General features: G+C 42.9%; 1 protein-coding gene across 2 annotated transcripts in view; it reads left to right on the forward strand.

Moving 5' to 3' along the window:
* LOC126184600 (nicotinamidase) overlaps nt 1–24489 on the forward strand; it is a 313135-nt gene that overhangs the window by 284474 nt on the left and 4172 nt on the right. For both annotated transcript variants that reach the window (XM_049927043.1, XM_049927044.1), the window contains exon 9: nt 2729–2871. In XM_049927043.1, the coding sequence (XP_049783000.1) occupies nt 2729–2871 (143 nt within the window). The remainder of the gene's footprint in view (nt 1–2728; nt 2872–24489) is intronic.

The raw sequence follows: 24489 nt of genomic DNA on the forward strand, positions 1-24489 counted from the left end.
ATCACATACGGGGTTAGGTCCACTACTGTTTCTCATATATGTAAATGATCTACCGTCTAATGTACAACAAGCAGAATTAGTTCTGTTTGCAGATGACACCAGTATTGTAATCACCCCCAGTATACATACAGACATAGAAGATTTGGTGAACAAAACTGTCAAAGGTATCATTGACTGGTTTTCTGTGAATGGTCTCACCCTGAATTTTACAGAGACACGTCATATTCAGTTCTGCACCTCTAGGGGTACTGCAATAAGTGTAATGCATGGTGAAGAAATAGTACCTAGGGTGGAAATTTCAGAATTCTTAGGCGTCCATATTGATGAGAATTCAAATCAGGAAAAACACGTTTTGAAACTCCTAAAACAATTGAGTTCAGCCACATTTGCACTTAGAATCACAGCAAATTTTGGGGAGAGAGAAATCAGTAAGTTGACGTATTTTGCTTATTTTCATTCAGTAATGTCATATGGAATAATGTTCTGGGGTTACTCATCTTTAAGAAAGAAGGTCTTCATTGCCCAAAAACGTGCTGTTAGAATAATATGTGGTGCTCACCCATGATCATCTTGTAGACATCTGTTTAAGGAGTTAGGCATTCTGACAACTGTTTCACAGTATATTTATTCCCTCATAAAGTTTGTTGTAAATAATCCACTACAGTTCAAAAGAAACAATGAGGTACATAATTACAATAATAGAAGGAAAAATGACATTCATTACTCAACATTAAGGTTGTATTTAGCACAGAAAGGGGTGCACAATGCTGCAGTAAAAATTTTTGACCACTTACTCAGTGACATATAATGTCTAACAGACAGCAAGGTAAAATTTGAAAGTAAATTGAAAAAGTTTATCCTTGACAACTAATGTTCTGTAGAAGAATTTCTGTGTTTGTTATGTGTAAAAGGTGGTAGATAGGAATTGCTGACTCAGTCTGTATATCTTGTTTTCATTTCAGGAGAAGGAGGGGGGTGATGTTTAGAGTACAGATAGATGTACAAATTAATTTGCAATATTAATGTAAAATGACTCATTTCACATCATGATGATTTATCGTGCAAAATGATCAATGGAACATGAGAGTAATAACTAACAGCATTATCAGAAGTCATGTAATCAGCTGATCATGACCACACCATGCAGGTAGGCTCTAGGCATCTGGAAGTGCCTGCAGCGTGATCAGGATGACCCTCTCACCCAGATGTGATGATGATATTAGTGTGATAAGGATAATGGTACCCTCAGTCATATTGGTGATGTGGTAAGTGGCAGACAGTGTGAAGTCCCACAAGCAGCAGGTCATGGTTACTTGGATGTTGTCATCTTGGGAACAGCAAGCAGTATGTTCACGAGAAGTGCTGGAACATCTAATACTCGGATGTCACTACACTACAATAATTATTGAACCAAGTGCTTCGGTATGAACACCATTCATCCAAATGAGCAACTGAATTCAGAGCTGGAGAACTGCAATGTTTATGGAGATGGGCAGGAGGTGAATATGTGAGACTGTTCGTTAGGCCTGAACATGGTCTGCTCCTTACTAGTTTTGGCAGGCCTCATTCTGCTGTGTTTGCTTCACGGTTTGTTACAGCCTCTTTAACTGCACAGTTAAGTCTCTGAAAGGTGTTATTCTATCCAAGATAAAGCTTGCTGCTTTACGTAACAAGAGCTAATGAATCTCTCTCTCTCTCTCTCTCTCTCTCTCTCTCTCTCTCAGTTGACATCTTGTTGAATGTGTAACTTGTGCCCGGTAGTTGGCACCATTGTAGCTACGTATGCTCGTGGTGTACGCAATCAACCTTCAGTGTTCATTGTTTCTTTCTGCTGCATACCTGAGTCACCACATCTGCCTGATGCCACCTGCAGTTTAATTTCTTCCTTCTTTTCTACTTTTTGGCATAATAAATAGAATAACACAGGAGATAATAGAGTGAAAATAACTGCAGTACCAACTTTCACATTTCAGTGTCAGTGACAGTGGTACTTATCATTATAGTGAAGACAGTAACAATCAGTTATTACACCTTATGTTGAATGTGAATGTGAGAGCTTGTCAGTTAAAGAAAATATACACCTTGAGGACATCCTTACACTTTTCAAAACTTCCCCGACATTCAAGTGTGAACATGTGCCAAAGAAATTTGATATAATGAAAATGACAGCAAATAATATACAAAAGACTTCAATTTATTTTTATGAACATTAAAATTTGGAAAAAAAAATAACCTAATGACAATTTTCATATTGCTATGCAAATGTTTTGTTTCATAATGAACTATATCAGTCATTTTGTGTAGCCTATTTGTGCTGCTTGATACGACAAGGCAGTTTTCACCTGAAGAACTGCAGGTACAAAAACTGCAGTAATGACTAATGTGTTAAGTATTGTACAGGACTTTATCATCATTGATCATAGTGGATGTTTATGGCATTTGTCCTCTAGGACAATTGAATTTGAAGAGAGAACACTTCAGTATTTATCTCATCAATTGTACAGTATGTTATTAGGAGCAAATGCAAGGCTTAAACATTTCCAGTAATTCAAATATTTTCCTTTGTTATTAATTTTGGATACATTTGGCAGACATGTGTTTGTTGGAGTTCTACAAATATTTGATAGGGAAGTTGTCATTTGTTTATTGATTTGTCTTTTGAGAAGTCATCTATTTACTTCTCAGTTAATCACATTTTTAGCGACATGTTTACCTTTCTGTGTTAAAGGGGCAACAGCTGCTGATTCATTAGCTATTGGATACCGAACTATTCTGATTGATGACTGTTGTCGTGGAGTTGATCTGAGAGATATTGAGAAGACTAGAAACACAGTCACATCAAACAATGGTGTCATTGTGAACTCTACTCAGGTAAGTTTTACTGAGTATTTTTTATATGGAACATTAGGTCATCAGGGTAACAACCTACCCCCTCCCCTTCTTTTTTTAACATGTATCTGTTGTGACAATGCCACGAGATTTAAAAGTGCCGCTACGTCAGTACACGAACATGGCAATAGAGGCGCTCCGCAGCTCGGCTGAGCGCGGGAGCGCCACCTAGCTATGAACGGCGCCCGCCGCATGTCACGGCACGGCAGTTGAGTGACAGATACGGAGTTGGTAGTTGGTAGCATGAAACCCACTATTGTTTCTACGTTTGTATATCCACGCAATTTATTAGTGATTTAAAGGTTATAACACTTTTTGGCGACGAGGTCGGATATTTTTTTTCCAGCGTTGGGGAATTGTACGTTCGTGTCTGGGCAGACATGGAACAGCTTCTGCAAGCGCTCATTGTACAACAAACACAGCTGACGGCTGCTATTCAGGCGTTGTCGACGTCGATTACTCATCGTCTGTCTTCCTCTTCTCCGCCTCCCTTCCCTCCTTACGACGAGGCCGCTGAAGACTGGGAGGATTATGAGAAGCGTTTGCGGCAACACTTCTTGGCTTTCAGCGTTGTCGACGCTCCTATGTGTAAGTCGTTATATTTATCTTGGATTTCCCCACGGATCTATCAGCTGCTATCTCAGTTAGCCCCTCTGCAGGAACCTGCCTCTCTGTCCTTCCAAGAAATGTGTGACTTATTGTCTAACTATTACCGAAAAAACACCCACATCGTTGCCGCCCGCATGGCGTTCTACCGGTGTTGTAAACAGCCCCATCAATCTTACCGGGCTTGGGCGGTGGAACTACACGGTCTGAGTAGGAAATGTCAGTTTGTTACGGACACTCATCATGAGTCTTATGCTGATTGAATGGTTAGGGATGCTATTCTACGGCTTGCTCCTGATAAAGAAGTTCAGCAACGTGCCTTACAACTGCCGAACCCGTCGTTGTCAGAAGTTCTAAGCATTGCTCAATCTTTTGAAGTGTCTCACGCTGCTGGTGCGCAAATAGACGCGTGGTGTGATGTTGGCACTATACAGTCCACTTTCTACACGGACAATTTGCCTGTTTCCCAGGGCACCGACGATGTGGCGGCGGTTCACTCACGTCAACAACGTCGCGTTGAGCCGCCACGCTCGCAGCGAAAACAGCAGCCACAGAAGCAGGTCCGTTCCGCACTTCCTTCTTGTCCACGTTGTTTCGTACAGCATGACAGGGCCGCGTGTCCAAAACGTTGGGCCACGTGTAATTCATGTAGGAAAAAAGGCCACATTGCTTCGGTGTGTCAGTCCCCTAAAGTTCCTGTTGACGAGGATGAGGCATCGGACATGGATGTTAACTGTGTGCTTTCTCAAACAAATAAGTTGTTTGTTACTGTTCGTGTTCTGGATAAAGACATTCGCATGCAAGTGGACACTGGCTCTGCAGTAACTCTCATTAATTCTCGCACGTATTTGGAGTTGGGCTCCCCTCCCTTGTCTCCAGTTACGCGAAATCTGAGAACTTATAATAAACTGAAAATTCCTATCGTTGGCCAGTTTGATGCTTCCACTGCCTACAAGTCTGTTGTTCGGCCCCTCACGTTTTATGTGGTGGATCATGCGGGCACTGAAAATCTGTTCGGTTATGATGCTTTCCAGTTGTTTGGATTCTCCATTGATGATGATGTGCACCTCATATCTGAGGATATTCCGTATCAACAGCTGGATGGATTGTGTTCTGAATTCTCGTCCCTGTTCTCTGCTGGTCTGGGTCGTGCCAAGGATTTTGAAGCCCACATTACTCTTAAACCTACAGCTCGCCCTAAGTTTTTCCGGGCATGCCCTGTTCCGATGGCGTTGCGTGCACCTGTCAAGGCTGAGATAGACAGGTTAACAGCTTCAGGGATTCTCCTTCCTGTTACCTCCAGCGAATGGGCATCACCAATCGTGGTGGTTTCTAAACCAAACGGGAGTCTGCGATTGTGTGGCGATTTTAAAGCCACTGTCAACGCTCAGAGCCTCATTGACACTTATCCTCTTCCCCGTCCTGAGGAGTTATTTACCAAGCTCGCTGGGGGCCAGTTCTTTTCCAAACTTGACTTATCGGAGGCGTACCATCAGTTGCCGTTGGATGTGTCTTCCAAGGAATTTCTCGTCATCAACACTCCTTGTGGGTTGTATCAGTACCAGTGATTACCATTTGGTGTCGCTAGCGCGCCGGCCATTTTTCAGCGGTTTTTGGATCAGCTCACGGCTTCCGTTCCTGGCTGCATCAACTACCTGGATGACATTTTTGTCACGGGGGCCTCCACTGAGGAGCACCTTCGCAATTTGCGTTCCCTATTTCGGGTTCTGCATTCGGCTGGGTTGAAGTGCAATCTGGACAAGTCACAGTTCTTCCAACCCTCCATTGGGTATCTTGGTTTCCACTTGTCCCGTGAGGGTATACGTCCTCTACGTCAGAACGTTGCGGCCATTACCGCTCTACCCCGGACGTCTACGGTCAAAGAACTTCAGGCGTTTCTAGGCAAGATTGCTTATTATCACAAATTCATTCCATCCGCGGCGGCGGTGGCTCATCCTCTGCATCAGCTGTTACGCAAAAACGTTCCTTTTGGTTGGTCCGACGAGTGTGAGCAGGCTTTTGTCCGCCTGAAGGCTCATTTGCAGTCGGCGCCTTGTCTTGCCACATTCCGTCCGGGTCAGCACTTGGTTCTGGCGACTGACGTGTCACAGTATGGCCTAGGGGCTGTTCTCGCCCATCGGTATGAGGATGGGTTGGAACGACCCATCGCCTATGCTTCCAAGACCCTCAGCGATGCCCAACGGCGTTACTCTCAAATCAAAAAGGAGGCGCTCGCTATCATTTATGCTCTAAAAAAGTTCAGCGTTTTTTTGTATGGTTCTAAGTTTCACCTCATCACCGACCACAAGCCGCTGGTCTCTCTGTTCAGTCCCTCGGCGTCGCTTCCGGATAAGGCAGCTCACCACCTGCAACGTTGGGCCTTATACTTGTCTCGTTTTCACTATGAGATTCACTATCGCCCCATGGCCCAGCACGCCAACGCTGACGCGTTGTTGCGTTTGCCGATGGGCCCCGACCCGGTTTTCGATCGAGATGAACTACTCTGTTTCCACATTGATGAGGAAGAACGTCGTGCGGTCGAGGGTTTTCCGCTTACAGGTTCGCAGGTCGCGTCGGCTACTGAGCGGGACCCAGTCCTGCATCAGGTGATCGGTTTTGTTCAACGGGGTTGGCCGGACAGGACCAAGGGCCGGGCATCGGATCCCCTTCGCAACTACCATACCTTGCACCTTCGTCTGTCTGTTCGTGAGGGTGTTGTTCTTCTGGCCACGGATGGCACATCTCGACGGGTCGTGGTGCCAGCTTCTCTTCGCAAAGATGTTCTCAAACTATTACATGAAGGCCATTGGGGGATTTCTCGGACTAAGTCCCTGGCCCGCAGGCATGTTTATTGGCCCGGTATCAATTCGGACATCACCCACATGGTCGCTGCGTGTGGTCAGTGTGCTCAACAACTGGCTGCACCCCGTACAATGCCCTCTCCGTGGCCTAATCCAGCGCAGCCATGGGAACGGGTGCACGCTGACTTTGCCGGCCCCTTCCTCGGCACTTATTGGCTACTGTTGATTGATGCCTTCTCGAAGTTTCCGTTTGTTGTTCGATGTCCATCGCCCACCACTGCGGTGACGACGCTGGCTTTGTCCAAAATCTTTGCGCTAGAAGGTCTTCCATCCACGATTCTCACGGACAATGGCCCTCAGTTCCCTTCGCAGGCCTTCCGTGATTTTTGTACTGGACGAGAGATTCATCATGTTACAGCACCGCCCTTCCATCCCCAACCGAATGGGGAGGTCGAGCGCCTTGTCCGCACTTTCAAAAGCCAGATGAAAAAATCCCTTACTGATTTTTCTATCGATGATGCTCTGTTGCAATTTCTGAGTTCTTATCGCTTCACGCCTCTGGGTGATCGCAGCCCTGCTGAACTCTTGCATGGCCGCCAACCGCGCACTCTACTGCACCAGCTTCACCCTGTCAGGCCTAGTACTGTGTCCCCTAGTGCGGGAAAATACTCGGTGGGCGCCGACGTGTGGGCACAAGGGTATGGATCTTGCCCTAAATGGATTCCAGGGGTGGTCAATGCTCTTCGCGGCTGCCGGCTTTGTGAAATACGTACGGACGACGGCATGGTTGTTCGCCATTATGACCAGATGTGCCCACGAGTGGTGGCCACGCCAGTGCCACCGCCCCTTCTTTCGCCTCCACCAGCCGGAGAAGCCAGTCCTGTCGCTGCTGCCGATCTCCCGCCCCTTCTTTCGCCTCCACCAGGCCGAGAAGCCAGTCCTGTCGCTGCTGCCGATCTCCCGTGCGTGTCGCTGCATCCAACGTAGCTGCCGCTTCCGAGTATGCCGGAACCGGCCCCAGTCGCGACGCCGCCTTCTCTGGGACCCATCTCGCTGGAGCATACCCCCAGGTCCACGACACCTATGGATGCTGCTCCGGAGTTTTCACCCATCATCTCGTCCAGGAGGCACGTTCCACGCACAAGCTTCCGTCCTGGACATTTTCGACCATATTCTCGTGTTTCTCTGCGGGATCTTCTCAGGGTCTCCCAAGAGGCCATGGATGTCTCCGCACTGTCCGTGTCTCCAAGGAAGGGAGTGTCTTTTTTTTTTCAAGGGGGGGAAAAGTGTTGTGACAGTGCCACGAGATTTAAAAGTGCTGCTACGTCAGTACGCGAACGTGGCGATAGAGGCGCTCCGCAGCTCAGCTGAGCGCAGGAGCGCCACCTAGCTATGAACGGCGCCGACCGCATGTCACGGCACGGCAGTTGAGTGACAGATACGGAGTTGGTAGCATGAAACCCACTATTGTTTCTACGTTTGTATGTCCATGCAATTTATTAGTGATTTAAAGGTTATAACAGTTTCCTGTTGTAACATGCCTCCATCAATAGTGTCAATATAATAACTTGTCCACAGCATGGATGTTAGTTATTTTGAATGAAACTGGGAAATGATTTTCATGATGTTGACTTCGTTAACTCTTCCCAGGGGTACAACAATGTCTGTAGGTTTTGCTTGTATGTAGAAAAGGTACTACTTCCAGTACTGTCAGTAACTACCAAACAAAACAGTTTCATCATCATATCTTCTGTATTCTTAATTTCTCTGATTACTGATTGCAGTTCTAATAGAACTTCCACATTAATATTATTTTTAATTGCTCACCTAAGCTACAAAGTCCAACAAGTCCTACAACTTTCACTGCCTACCCCTACCTTAAAAAATTCTTTAGTACGTTAGAAGTGCAAATGTTTACAGCAGATGTATTCTTCTCTTCACTCATAATTGGTTCTTCTGATTGCTCCTGTACCAACCATCATGGTCATTAATCTTCATTCTGTTGTCTTTTCCTTCATTAAAACTGCATCATAATGTCCATCCAATCAAGTATAATTGTAATAGTATTTTACTTTGTCAAGTCACCAACAAATTGTTCTACACAGAGTCACAGTTCCCTATCACATGACAAAATATACACATAATAAAAACAGGTAACTGAAATGGTAATGTTAAAAATTGATAGACAAACAGGTTATAGAATTTGAGGTGTGATTTCTTAACAGTAAACAACTTAATCAACAGGAAGACACACATTGTTTTATTAATTATTACACTAAAACAAGTTTCATATATGAAGTTAGGTAGTCTCAGATAAATCATAATTAATTTCCTTTACAGCACTCTGTTAGGTTTACACCTTTTGCTAAATTGTTTATAATTCAACATCTAGTTTTAATCTGTGCAGTACAGCATTGAAGATTCTTTACATTAGTATTTTGTGGGATTTGCTGCCCACAACTAAGTTTCATCTAACCTTTCCAGTCTCATGACTGTTCCTAACATATTCTCATGTGTCATGGAATGGCCATCTTCAACATTATCTGCCTGTTTGACAAATGCAGTCACAATTTAGTGGATGTTCAACATTATTTATCTATTTGACAAATGCAATCACAACTGAGTGGACACTCAAATCATTTGCTGTATAGCAGATTATTACATTTCTACGTTATGTACCACACATTCAACACGTGTACAAGTGTCAGTATTAATCAATGTTGATAAGTACCTATATCAAGCAAGAAATATCTTTAAAATATATTGTACCACATGTGCAAATAACAACTACAAGTACACATACATTCTATATACAACAAAATAGCATCACAAAATGTCAAAAGTTGGTATGTACACTAACAGATAAGTGGAAAGAACCATAGCAGTTCACTGAAATATGTCGTAATATGACTTCTAATAATTTAAGTGTGTCATTCTACATATGTGTAATCTGTTCATGTACAGTAAATTTAATTGAGCAAAGCTTTTTCATATTTTTCAGTAATATCACCCCCACATACCTTTTCCTACATTCTTCATTATAATCATCATTTATATTTGCCACAATTTGTTTCTGCTTATTTTAGGATTTTAACATTATTAGTTGTTTTTTCAAACTGTTCCCATCAACACAGTATCACACATATTTGTCACAGTGAAATTATCAGATTTTTTTATGTTACATGTCTAGTTCCATAGGACAAAATTGAGGAGCAAATCTCCAAGGTCATGGAATGTGTCAGTACATGAAAGTACCACATAAAAGTAATAGCAGATAAAATAAAATGTTTATGGACCCAAAAACAGACAAGCCATAGGGTTAAGTAAATGCAATCAACAATATGACATAGGAATCAGCTTAATTTTTCATGGAACTCAATGGAATAGAAGGAGTGACCCATGAGGAATCTCTTCAGTTTCGATTTGAAAGTACAAGGATTACTGCTAAGATTTTTGAATTCTTGTCATAGCTTCTTGGAAATGGATGCAGAAGTATACTGCACACCTTTCTGCACAAGATTCATGGAAGTGCGATCCAGATGCAGATTGGATTTCTGTCTAGTATTAACTGAGTGAAAGCTGCTAATTCTTTGTAATAAGCTGATATTGTTAACAAGAAATGGCAGTAAGGAATATATATATTGAGAGGCCAATATCAGAATACGCAGACTAGTGAACAGGGGTCGACAAGAGATTCACGAACATACACCTCTTATTGTCCAAACTGTCTGTCTCTGACCTAAAAAATATCCTTTGAGAATCGGAAGAGTGACCCCAAAATATAATACCATATGATAGAAGTGAATGCAAATAAGCAAAGTAGATTAATTTTTCCGCCGAACAATCGCTTACTTCAGATACCATTCGAATAGTAAAAATGGCAGCATAAAGTTTTTGAACAAGGTCCTGATCTTGGGCTTTCCATGACAGTTTACTATCTATCTTAACACCTAGAAATTTGAACTGTTCAGTTTCACTAATCATATTTATGTTGAATTGCATGTTAGAAACTGTAAAAACTGAGTGGTACTATGATTTACCGTTAATTTATTTTCTGCAAACCATGAACTTATGTCATAAACTGCACTATTTGAAACAGAGCCAGTGTTGCACACAACATCCTTTACTTCCAAACTAGTGTCATTAGCAAACAGAAATATTTTACATTTACCTGTGATACTAGAAGGCATATAAGGAACAGGAGTGGCCCCAACACTGAGCCCTGGGGCACCCCTCATTTTACTGTGCCCCACTCAGACCCCACATCACAGCCATTCTCAACACTGTGAATAATGACCTTTTGCTGTCTGTTGTTAAAGTAAGAGGTTAACCAATTGTCAGCTACTCCCCGAATTCCATAACGATCCATCTTCTTGTTGTGACTCGCTGATTATTCAAAGTGCCGCCATGCAATTACGCACGTCCTCTACGTGCGGCGCTGTCTGCCAGCCATGCAGCAGCTGCGCCACCTAAGCGGCCAGCCGAGCAGCGGCCGCTAGACTGAGACTCAGTGTTTAATCGAATGCCGACTTGTACACAGGTCAACTTACTCAGTGACTTATATATGTTGTTGTGTTGTCCGAAATATGTGTTAAATTTGAATATTTAACAATTGGCGACGAGGTAGTGGATTTTTCCTTTTCACCGTTGACTCACAGGGTTACATGGCTACTGTCGAGCAGCTCTTGCAAAATCTCCTTGAACAGCAAATGCTTCTAACAGCGGCGATTCGCGATTTCGTCGCGGCGTCAAATGCGGGGCGTTTCTCGTCGTTGGCTGTACCTCCTTTTCCACCTTACGACGAGACGGCGGAAGACTGGTCTGATTATGAAAAACGTCTTCGACAGCACTTCTTGGCATTTCATGTCACGGACGAACAACCATGTAAGTCTCTGTTCCTTTCCCGGATTTCACCTCAAATGTATCGGTTGTTGTCGCAATTGGCTCCTTTGAAGGATCCTGCGTCTTTGTCCTTTGCTGAAATGTGCTCCCTTCTGTCTGTCTATTTTCAAAAGCAAACACATGTGGTAGCCTCTCGTGTTGCCTTTTATCATTGTCAAAAACAACCAAATCAGTCCTATCGCGCTTGGGCTGCTGAACTTCACGGCCTCAGTCAAAAGTGTCAATTTGTTACTGACGTTCACAAAGAATCCTATACCGATTCCATGGTACGGGATGCTATTATCCGGTCGGCGCCCGACAAAGAAGTTCGGCAACGTGCCCTTCAGTTGGCGAATCCGACTCTAGATGAAGTTCTCTCCATTGCGCAGTCTTTTGAAATTTCTCGCGCCGCTGGGGCGCAAATAGAAGCGTGGGGTGACGTCGGGGAAATACAACCTCTGTGCGCTGTTGACGACGCGTGCGGCGCGTCCCCGCCGGCCGACGTGGCCGCAGTACACTCCCACGCGCAGCCTCGGCCTAGCCTTAAACAACCCACTAAGAAACTGCAGCAAAATCCCTGGCAACTTCCTTCATGTCCGCGGTGTTTTACGAAACATTCACGCGAGGATTGTCCCCAACGTTGGGCTGTGTGTCACAATTGCAAAAAGAAAGGTCATGTGTCTTCCGTTTGTAAATCCGACCGCATACATGATGTTCATGAACATGACGCTGATTCTGATTCTGTGTTGTCTGTCAATTGCACTTCTTCCCTTTCAGGGAAGTTATTCCTCACTGTCCAAATCCGTGTTCGAGATGTTCGCATGTAAGTGGATACCGGTTCTGCTGCCACTATAATTAATTCTCAGACGTATCTTCAGCTGGGTTCTCCACTCCTGTCCCCTGTCACTCGGCAATTACGGACGTACAATAAACAGAAGATTTCTCTCTTGGGACAGTTTAATGCTGAGGTATCTTACAAATCCGTCGTTCGCACTGTTCCCATATTTGTGGTCGACCAGAGCAACGCAGAAAATCTTTTTGGTTTTGATGCCTTTCGCATTTTTGGGTTCTCCGAAGATGACTCTGTCAATATTGTCTCTCACGCTATTCCTTATGCTCAACTGGATTCCTTGTCTACGACATTTTCGTCCCTTTTTTCTCCTGGGTTAGGCCGTGCAAATGACTTTGAAGCTCATGTTGTTGTTGTGGTCTTCAGTCCTGAGACTGGTTTGATGCAGCTCTCCATGCTACTCTATCCTGTGCAAGCTTCTTCATCTCCCAGTACCTACTGCAACCTACATCCTTCTGAATCTGCTTAGTGTATTGATCTCTTGGTCTCCCTCTACGATTTTTACCCTCCACGCTGCCCTCCAATGCTAAATTTGTGATCCCTCGATGCCTCAGAACATGTCCTACCAACCGATCCCTTCTTCTAGTCAAGTTGTGCCACAAACTTCTCTTCTCCCCAATCCTATTCAATACCTCCTCATTAGTTACCTTATCTTCAGCATTCTTCTGTAGCACCACATTTTGAAAGCTTCTATTCTCTTCTTGTCCAAACTAGTTATTGTCCATGTCTCACTTCCATACGTGGCTACACTCCATACAAATACTTTCAGAAACGACTTCCTGACACCTAAATCTATATTCGATGTTAACAAATTTCTCTTCTTGAGAAACGCATTCCTTGCCATTGCCAGTCTACATTTTATATCCTCTCTACTTCGACCATCATCGGTTATTTTACTCCCTAAATAGCAAAACTCCTTTACTACTTTAAGTGTCTCATTTCCTAATCTAATTCCCTCAGCATCACCCGACTTAATTTGACTACATTCCATTATCCTCGTTTTGCTTTTGTTGATGTTCATCTTATATCCTCCTTTCAAGACACTGTCCATTCCGTTCAACTGCTCTTCCAAGTCCTTTGCTGTCTCTGACAGAATTACAATGTCATCGGCGAACCTCAAAGTTTTTACTTCTTCTCCATGAATTTTAATACCTACTCCGAATTTTTCTTTTGTTTCCTTTACTGCTTGCTCAATATACAGATTGAATAACATCGGGGAGAGGCTACAACCCTGTCTCACTCCTTTCCCAACCACTGCTTCCCTTTCATGCCCCTCGACTCTTATAACTGCCATCTGGTTTCTGTACAAATTGTAAATAGCCTTTCGCTCCCTGTATTTTACCCCTGCCACCTTCAGAATTTGAAAGAGAGTATTCTAGTCAACATTGTCAAAAGCTTTCTCTAAGTCTACAAATGCTAGAAACGTAGGTTTGCCTTTTCTTAATCTTTCTTCCAAGATAAGTCGTAAGGTCAGTATTGCCTCACGTGTTCCGACATTTCTACGGAATCCAAACTGATCTTCCCCGAGGTCGGCTTCTACCAGTTTTTCCATTCGTCTGTAAAGAATTCGCGTTAGTATTTTGCAGCTGTGACTTATTAAACTGATAGTTCGGTAACTTTCACATCTGTCAACACCTGCTTTCTTTGGGATTGGAATTATTATATTCTTCTTAAAGTCTGAGGGTATTTCGCCTGTCTCATACATCGTGCTCACCAGATGGTAGAGTTTTGTCATGACTGGCTCTCCTGAGGCCATCAGTAGTTCTAATGGAATGTTGTCTACTCCCGGGGCCTTGTTTTGACTCAGGTCTTTCAGTGCTCTGTCAAACTCTTCACGCAGTATCTTACCTCCCATTTCATCTTCATCTACATCCTCTTCCATTTCCATAATATTGTCCTCAAGTACATCGCCCTTGTATAAACCCTCTATATACTCCTTCCACCTTTCTGCTTTCCCTTCTTTGCTTAGAACTGTGTTGCCATCTGAACTCTTGATATTCATACAAGTGGTTCTCTTCTCTCCAAAGGTCTCTTTAATTTTCCTGTAGGCAGTATGTATCTTACCCCTAGTGAGACAAGCCTCTACATCCTTACATTTGTCCTCTAGCCATCCCTGCTTAGCCATTTTGCACTTCCTGTCAATCTCATTTTTGAGACGTTTATATTCCTTTTTGCCTGCTTCATTTACTGCATTTTTATATTTTCTCCTTTCATCAATTAAATTCAATATTTCTTCTGTTACCCAAGGATTTCTATTAGCCCGCGTCTTTTTACCTACTTGATCGTCTGCTGCCTTCACCACTTCATCCCTCAGAGCTACCCATTCTTCTTCTACTGTATTTCTTTCCCCCATTTCTGTCAATTGTTCCCTAATGCTCTCCCTGAAACTCGCTACAACCTCTGGTTCTTTCAGTTTATCCAGGTCCCATCTCCTTAAATTCCCACCTTTTTGCAGTTTCTTCAGTTTCAATCTGCAGTTCATAACCAATAGATTGTGGTCAGAATCTACATCTGCCCCAGGAAATGTTTTACAATTTAAAACCTGGTTCCTAAATCTCTGTCTTACCATTATATAATCTATCTGAAACCTGTCAGTATCTCCAGGCTTCTTCCATGTATACAGCCTCCTTTCATGATTCTTGAACCAAGTGTTAGCTATGATTAAGTTAAGCTCTGTGCAAAATTCTACAAGGTGGCTTCCTCTTTCATTCCTTCCCCCCAATCCATATTCACCTACTATGTTTCCTTCTCTCCCTTTTCCTACTGACGAATTCCAGTCACCCATCACTATTAAATTTTCGGCTCCCTTCACTACCTGAATAATTTCTTTTATCTTGTCATACATTTCATCTATTTCTTCATCATCTGCAGAGCTAGTTGGCATATAAACTTGTACTACTGTAGTAGGCATGGGCTTTGTGTCTATCTTGGCCACAATAATGCATTCACTATGCTGTTTGTAGTAGCTAACCCGCACTCCTATTTTTTTATTCATTATTAAACCTACTCCTGCATTACCCCTATTTGATTTTGTATTTATAACCCTGTAATCACCTGACCAAAAGTCTTGTTCCTCCTGCCACCGAACTTCACTAATTCCCACTATATCTAACTTTAACCTATCCATCTCCCTTTTTAAATTTTCTAACCTACCTGCCCGATTAAGTGATCTGACATTCCACGCTCCGATCCGTAGAATGCCAGTTTTCTTTCTCCTGATAATGACGTCCTCCTGAGTAGTCCCCGCCCGGAGATCCGAATGGGGGACTATTTTACCTCTGGAATATTTTACCCAAGAGGATGCCATCATCATTTAATCATACAGTAGAGCTGCATGTCCTCGGTAAAAATTACGGCTGTAGTTTCCCCTTGCTTTCAGCCGTTCGCAGTACCAGCACAGCAAGGCCGTTTTGGTTAATGTTACAAGGCCAGATCAGTCAATCATCCAGACTGTTGCCCCTGCAACTACTGAAAAGGCTGCTGCCCCTCTTCAGGAACCACATGTTTGTCTGGCCTCTCAACAGATACCCCTCCATTGTGGTTGCACCTGAAGCTCTATCACGCTCAAACCCACTGCTCAGCCTAAGTTTTTTCGGGCTCGGCCCATTCCTGTGGCCCTTCGTGATTGGGTAAAACAGGAGTTGGATCGTCTCACTGCTTCAGGGGTCTTGCTTCCTGTCACTTCCAGTGAGTGGTCCTCTCCTGTCGTTGTAGTTGCTAAGCCCAATGGTGATATTCGTCTCTGTGGCGATTTCAAAGCCACTGTAAATGCTCAATGCCTCATCGACACTTACCCTATGCCCCGTCCTGAAGAACTGTTCACTAAACTCGCTGGAGGACAGTATTTTTCTAAAATTGACCTGTCGGAAGCTTATCATCAACTTCCTCTCGACGCTGCTTCCCGGCAGTTTCTGGTCCTTAACACGCCTTTCGGCCTCTATCAATACCAATGCTTGCCACTTGGGGTTGCTAGCGCCCCTGCTCTCTTTCAGCGATTCTTGGAACAATTATTGCTCCCTGTCCCGGGGTGTATCAATTACATGGACGACATTGTTGTCACTGGCTCCACCACTGAAGAACATCTTCAAAATCTCTGCACACTTTTTAATGTCTTACAGACTGCCGGTCTTAAGTGTAATCTTCAGAAATCACAATTTTTTCAGGTATCTATCACGTACTTGGGGTTTCAACTCTCTCGGGATGATATTCGTCCGCTTCAACACACTGTTGCTGCGATCGATGCCCTTCCTCGCCCTATATCTGTTAAGGAACTGCAGGCCTTCTTGGGGAAAATAGCATACTATCACATGTTTTTACCGTCTGCGGCGTCGGTGGCTCAGCCGTTGCATCGCCTGTTGCATAAAAACGTGCCTTTTCACTGGTCCGCGTCATGTGACGCGGCTTTCTGGAAATTAAAGACTATGCTGAAACAGGTCCCGTGCCTGGCTACTTATCGACCTGGCCAACATCTTGTTCTTGCCACAGACGCCTCTCAATATGGGGTCGGTGCAGTCCTTGCGCACCGTTTTTCTGACGGTTCGGAACAACCCATCGCTTATGCCTCCAAAACGCTCACGGATGCCCAACAGAAGTATTCTCAAATTGAGAAAGAACCTTTGGCCATCATTTATGCTCTTCATAAGTTTGGTGTTTATCTCTATGGTTCAAAATTTCATCTTGTTACGGATCATAAACCACTTGTTTCCTTGTTTCTCATCCATCAACGTCACTTCCCGACAAGTCTGCACACCACCTCCAGCGTTGGGCTCTTTACTTGTCCCGTTTCAATTATGAGATTCATTTCCGGCCGACGGCTCAACATGCGAATGCCGATGCTTTGTCTCGCCTTCCCATGGGTCCTGATCAGGCATTTGATAAGGACGAACTTTTGTGTTTCCACCTGGATGTTGCCGAGCAGCGGGTTGTGGACGGGTTCCCCATCTCTGGGGACAGGCTGGCGGCTGCTACGGGTTCTGACCCTGCCCTCTTCCGGGTTTTACGCTGTATTCAGAAGGGTTGGCCAGATCGCCCATCCGCTAAGACTTCTGATCCGTTGCAGAACTACTACACTTTGCGCTACCGCCCTACGGCTAGGGATGGTGTTATCCTCCTCTCCACTGACAATGCTTCTCCGCATGTTGTGGTAACTGCGTCTTTGCGTGCTTCGGTCTTGCGCCTCCTTCACCAGGGGCACTGGGGTGTGTCTCGCACAAAATCTCTGGCGCGTCGTCATGTGTACTGGCCTGGCATCGACTCTGAAATAGCACACATGGTCACTGCCTGCGGCCCTTGTGCATCACAGGCCGCTACCCCGAAGTCATCTTTGTCACCGTGGCCTTCGCCTGAGAAGCCCTGGGAGCACATTCATGCTGACTTTGCGGGACCCTTTTTAGGTACTTATTGGCTCCTCGTAATTGACGCCTACTCTAACTTTCCTTTCATTGTCCGTTGCACGTCACCTACCACCGCGGCAACCACCAGTGCTCTCGCCCGCATTTTTTCTTTGGAAGGCCTCCCCTCTACTCTTGTTACTGATAATGGTCCGCAATTTGCCTCTTCCGACTTTGCGGATTTTTGTGCTCATCATGGCGTTACGCATGTCACGGCCCCGCCGTTCCATCCACAATCCAACGGTGAGGCTGAACGACTGGTCCGCACATTTAAGGCTCAAATGCGGAAACTTCTGACTTCTTCTGCTGCTGATGATGCGCTTCTCCAGTTCCTGGCGTCTTACCGTTTCGCCCCCATGGGCGATCACAGCTCGGCTGAGCTCTTACATGGCCGACAGCCCCGCACGCTACTTCATGTTCTGCGGCCTCCCACCTCACGGCCGCGGGTGCCTTCACTTTGCCGGTTCACCGCCGATGACCTCGTCTGGGTACGGGGATATGGCAGGCGGCCAAAATGGAGCCCGGGCCGCATCTTAAGACACCGTGGCAGACGCCTGTATGAAATCCAGATGGACACAGGTGTTGCAGTGCGTCATTTGGACCAGCTTCGGCCTCGGGTGCCAGCAACACCTGTTCCGAATGCCGCCACACCAACTTTGGCTCCACCTGATGCTCGGGATCTTGGCATCTCTCAATACTCACAACGCAGCCCTCTCACCGTCATCGCGATGCCAGCACCAGAACAGACGCCACCAGGAGACGTGCCCATGCAGGAACCGGAGGACCATCCTCTGTCAGAGCAAATCTACTCGCCTCCTCCTCCAACGGACGCCGACACATCGCCCATGTCTCCTGTCATATCAACTGGACTTGCCGCAACGGGCAGATTGGTGCATGGGCCCCCAGCAGATTCGACCCCTACGTCTCCTGTCATCTCGACCCGTTATCATCGGGGACACTTCCGTCCGTACGGGAAGCCTCCTCCTCGAGACTTTACGGCGAGTCAGACAACGCCTATGGACGTTAGCCATCTCCAGGACACCTCCATCAAGACCAGTGCAACAATTTCAAAGGGGGGAAAAGTGTTGTGACTCGCCGATTATTCAAAGTGCCGCCGCGCAATTACGCACGTCCTCTACGTGTGGCGCTGTCTGCCAGCCATGCAGCAGCTGCGCCACCTAAGCGGCCAGCCGAGCAGCGGCCGCTAGACTGAGACTCAGTATTTAATCGAATGCCGATTTGTACACAGGTCAACTTACTCAGTGACTTATATGTGTTGTTGTGTTGTTCGAAATATGTGTTAAATTTGAAGATTTAACACTTCTGGAGGAATATTTTGTGATCGACGCAATCAAATATGCCTAGCGTTCGAAACCTGTTGTTTCATCCATCCAGTACCGACAGAGAAAAGCGAATATAGCATTTGAAGTTATTAAACCACTTCTAAAGCCAACATGTACATTTGATAGCAAATTATGTGATACAAAATGATCAAGTATCCTTATACACAGCCTTTCCAGTAACTTCAGCAAATAATGATAGCATAGAAGTAGGTCCTAAATTTTCTACGTTATCTCTTTCTCCCTCATTATAAAGCAGCTTTAATACTGAATACTTTAATCGTTAAGGAAACTTACCATTCATAAAGGAAAAATTACAAATATAGCTTAGTACAGGGCTATCATGTGCAGCACAGTACTTTGGTATTCTGGTAGGCACTCCATAATATCCACAAGAGTCCTTAGTTTTCAGTGATTTAATTATTGACTCAATCTCCCCCTTGTCAGTATCACAGAAGAGTATTTCAGACATCAATCTCAGAAAGGCATTTTCCAAGAGGGTTATATGATTCCCTGTAGAAACTAAGTTTTTGTTTAATTCACCAGCAATGTTCAGAAAATTATTGTTAAATACTGTACATATATCTGACTTATGAGTAACAGAAATTTATTTACTACCAACTGACTTTATATCGTTGACCTTGTGCTGCTGACCACGCACTTCCTTCACAACTGACCATATAGTTTTAATTTTAATCTGTGAATTATCTATTCTGTTTGTATATCACTTACTCTTTGCCTTCCTAATAACATTTTTAATCATCATACAATACTGTTTGCAATACGCTACTGTAGCTTCATTGTGATTACTTCTAACATTTTGATATAATTCCTGCTTTGTTCTACATGATATCCTTATCTCACTAGTCAACCACCCAGGCTGTCTTTTACTGCTGGTACCCTGTTTAGAAAGTTCTAATGGAAAACAACTCTCAAAGACATGAGAAATGTGTTAAGGAAAGCATTAGATTTGTCATCTATGTTATTGACACTATAAACATCCTGCCATTCTTGTTCCTTAATGAGGTTTAAAAAATTCTCTATTGCCATTGGATTAGCTTTGCTATGAAGTTCGTAATTATATGTAATGTTTGTTTGAGTACAAAAGCCTTTTAGTGTTAAAATTTGTGCATCATGGTCTGAAAGGCCATTCACCCTTTTACTAACAGAATGGCCATCTAGTAATGAAGAATGAAAAAAAATATTGTCTATGGCTGTGCTACTGTTCCCTGCACCCTGGTTGGAAAAAATACATATGAGTTTCGGAGAGCTACCAGCATCCTTCTTCTTGCACAGTCATATACAAAATTAATATTGAAGTCACCCCATATAACTAATTTTTGTTACTTCCCATAAAGTGAACCAAGAACCTTCTCTAGCTTGAGCAGAAATGCTCTGAAGTCAGAGTTAGGGGACCTATAAACAACAACAGTTAGAAGTTTAGATTCATTAAATTCAACTGCCCCTGCACAACATTCAAATATCTGTTCAGTGCAGTGCCATGATATGTCTACAAACTCAAATGGGATACTGTTTTTTATGTATGTGGCCACTCCCACACTCCACAAAGAACTTCTTGAAAAACAGCCAGCTAATCTGTATCTTGATAAAGGAAGCCTCTGAATTTTCAAATTATTTAAGTGGTGCTCTTATGTACCAATAATGTCAGAGTCAACATCTATAAGCAGTTCACTAACTTTATCTCTAATACCTCTTACATTTTGATGAAATATGCTAATTCCTTCTCTACTTGGAGACCTGACCTCCTATAAAGGTGATTCCTTCATCAGAGGGACTTCCTTTAAGCAGGTATACTTATCTAAAAAAGATGCAGCTCTAACACCAACTACTACATCAAATTTTCCATGAGTGATCTCACCACCACCACCACCACCACCACCACCACCACCACCACCTACTACACTGTCACCTGTAAGCTTTGCCAGCCTCCCCTTCACATACCCATTGAGGTGCAAGCCATGCCTAGTAAAACCCAATCTATCGATAGACTCAACTGGTACCACTGCAATGTGAGCCATGCCCTCCACCATCAGTACCTTCTTCAGCCACATGTTAACACAAGTAACAGCAGCATTAAGATGAGGCTGATCATGACACTGAAACAGTTGCCCGAAATGCACATTTGTGTCACCAGTTTGAATAGCTATCTTTACCAGATCACCACCTACATCGTATTCCCTTACCCTATCAAGATTATTCCCTGCTCCATCCACAGTCACTACCTGATCCTCTTTCATAAAATTCCTACATAACTCAACCCTGCACGAAGCTTCACAATGCTGGTGACCTGGTACTCACTCCCCAACATTTCCTGCAACTGCTGGCCCTCACCTCTACTGTGCGAACTACCTAGCAAGAGAACCTTCTTTTTTCTGTTAGAATTTGCAACTAACTTAGGTTTCCTGACTGCTGAGGACTACTGCGTGTTTCCCACACCTACAGTTACAAGAGGCTCCTCTCCACTCAACACTGACAGTTGGACCTCTATCCAAATCCATTGCATATATGCAAAGTACAAATGTCTGAACATCTCCTCCTCACCAGGTGCCAGTTCACATTCCTCAGCACCTTTCATCCTCCTCAACCTATCTAGTTCCTCCGTTGTGTCTTGTAACTGAATTGAAGGGCACAGAACTTACACTTCTGCTCCTCTATCAACTTATTTCTGTTACAGATTCTGCATTCCCAGGAGAGAATCTCGCTAGAATGCCCACTGGCTTTCCCACTGCATCCCCCCCCCCCCCCCCCCCCCCCCGACACCCAGTGAAATTTTTTTAACAGATCCCACAATGTAACCCACTACTCACAAACCTACTTCTCACTCATGGTAAAGTTTTAACAGTTACTGAAAAATCTAAATGTCTACATTACCTGAGTTCAATTACAACAGTAAAACTATTTAAAGAACTAAAAATTGTGGCCTCGAAATTCTCTCTATACTAAGAAAGCAACAACTTTTATTAATACTACCAAACCACAACTTATACCAATACCACAAAAACATCATACAATTTCTTACCTAAAACCAAAAATTCAAGCTGCCACTGGAACACTCAATGAAATGAAAACAGTGAATAAAAACCTTACTGAAATGTTTCAGTACAAACAACAAGAAACATCAGCTGAAAACTACCGCACGTAATTTGCTAAACAACTTCATCGCACAGACAACTCTAAAAAACACAATGGGTGAACATTTCCAAAAGTTTATTAAACCATTATTTCGCCACAAACACCACGAGACACTGTTGAAAATTACTAAATTTAATAACTGTATACCAGTGCACAAACAACTTTGTCAGAACGAACCGCTACATCTACAGCTGCACTCTGCGAAATGTAAACAAAATGTTAATATTTGGATAAATGATTGAAAACTACTAAATTTAATATTTGAATACAGTGCACAAATAACTTTGACAGTACTTAACTTTATAACCGCTACAGCTGCAACCACATGCCGTAAAATGTAAACTCACTGCTGAGGCCTGAGTCTTGGATGGACGATGTAAACACACTCACCTACGCAGTACAATTCTTTTCCCTTATAGTACCATCAGAAGTACAGTCAGCCTACTACATTTTCTCTCATCAATGAAGAGACCTTTACCTGGTTACAATATTGCCATTACTTCTCTGTAATTACATTCCACGTAATTTAATGAATACAGTGCAATTCATTGCAACATCTGTCCTCATCATTATCACACAATATTCATCCATATAACATTTTAAGTTTAAACATCCTCATCATTATAATAGAGCTCTAAACTCTATCACATAATAATTCATAAAAAAATCCATATGCTCCATTATATTCCTCACTTCTTACAATTACCTGAGAACATCATGAAATTACCACATTAATATTCACTACGTAACCATCCATTAGAGTATCATAAATGTTGCAACTTAAATATTCATCTCTGCTGTAATGAGATCATGACAAGAACATTTGTAGTTTACTTCATTTGATGATTTCCATTTGTCACGCTATGTGGTCTGACTTGAAAGAACATTTTCCCCCTAATTTTACAGTTTTTTTCCAACTATCAATGTAACACTTCTTAAAGAACATTATCATGACAATTGTCTCACTAGTTTTAACAAAACTTTTGTTCTTTCCCCATAAAGTTTTTCATTCATTACATTAGTAAGTTTCTGACGTCCTTACTTCCGTCTAGTAAGTTAACATAAATATTATTTTAAAGTACACACCATAATATATTAAATCAAGACCCAGGTACATGTCAAAGGACTGGCGACAGTACAAAATAAATAAATAACAGTGACAAATCAAAGGATTTGTATGGTGACACAAGTAACATAAGATAAACCAAGACCCAGGTGTGTTTCAAAAGACCGGCGACAGTACAAAATAAATAAATAAATAACAGTGACAAACCAAAAGATTTGTAAGGTGACACAAGTATCGTAAGAAGATAGTTATGCATGAATAATTGACATCTCAAGACATTTTGTAAAGCTAATGATGTTAATTATTTTACCCTATATCTATGATCAGTGTTTTGATTGAGATAAAGAGAAAATACAAGCTGTCCCACAGACAGTGTGAATAGAAGTATACCAATTGATGAGATAATATAAAAAGGCCTACACAAAATAAAGCATATACCATGTAACTAAATACACTGACATATCATATCAGCACATGGAGAAAATATTGAAAATACAAGTAATAACAGGTTCAAGTAAAAACTGTAAATCTCATTAACTGTACTTTCTACAGTCCCTCACATACAACAGTAATATTCAGTCAGTGTAGTTCATAAATATTTCAAAGTGAACGTAATGTATGTATTTTTATACAGCAGAGCCAAGAGCATGTAATCACATAGCATCAAGATCAAGTTACAGATGGCAGATCGCATTTCCTAATATCTCACAGAGTATAGACAAAGATTTTATATTTAATGTTCAAGGTAATAATAAATGTCATATCTATTGCATTAAAAGGATCAGAAAATCATTAGTGTTCATAATGCAGTAAAATCGTAGTAGCTTCATAACATTTGGATATTCAAAATTCTATTCAGCGGTACATGGGTCTCTCAGTAGAAAGATGTAATGTGTATCTTTCTCAATTTTTGTAATTTCATGTATGGTTTTATGTTTTGTAATAAAATAGTGCAAGTCTGAGCATAAATTAACATAATTAAGAATTACTAACTAATAGAAAAGAATAGTATTTATAGAAGGAATTAATGTCAGTAGACTGACAGGATATAGTAATGCGAAATGTGTGTGTGACTAGGGCCTCATGTCGGGTGGATCAGTTACAAGGTGCATGCAAGTCTTTTTTACTTGACGCCACTTCGATGACTTGCATGTTGGTTGATGAGGATGAAATGATGATGAAGAGAACACAACACCCAGTCCACAAGTGAAGAAAATCTCTGACGCAGCCAGAAATCGAATATTGGCTCCTTGGATAGTGCCACAACAGCTGAAGCTCCGTGCTTGCCATGACACAAAATGTACAAAGTGTGTATGTTCCCCTGAGGTTTTCTGTTCAATATGACAAAATCCATACAGAACACCAATTGTAGATGTAATGTGGAACAATGTATCTTTACACCTACATTCAAGGATGTTTGTAAACAATAGAGTAACTGTAATTAACATTTGACAAGATTTTTTAGCGAGAAGTTTTCCTTTAGGTGAATAGCAAAAATTGCAGCCTAAGTTTA

The sequence above is a fragment of the Schistocerca cancellata genome, chromosome 4 (genome assembly GCF_023864275.1).
Source record: "Schistocerca cancellata isolate TAMUIC-IGC-003103 chromosome 4, iqSchCanc2.1, whole genome shotgun sequence".
NCBI lineage: Eukaryota > Metazoa > Arthropoda > Insecta > Orthoptera > Acrididae > Schistocerca > Schistocerca cancellata.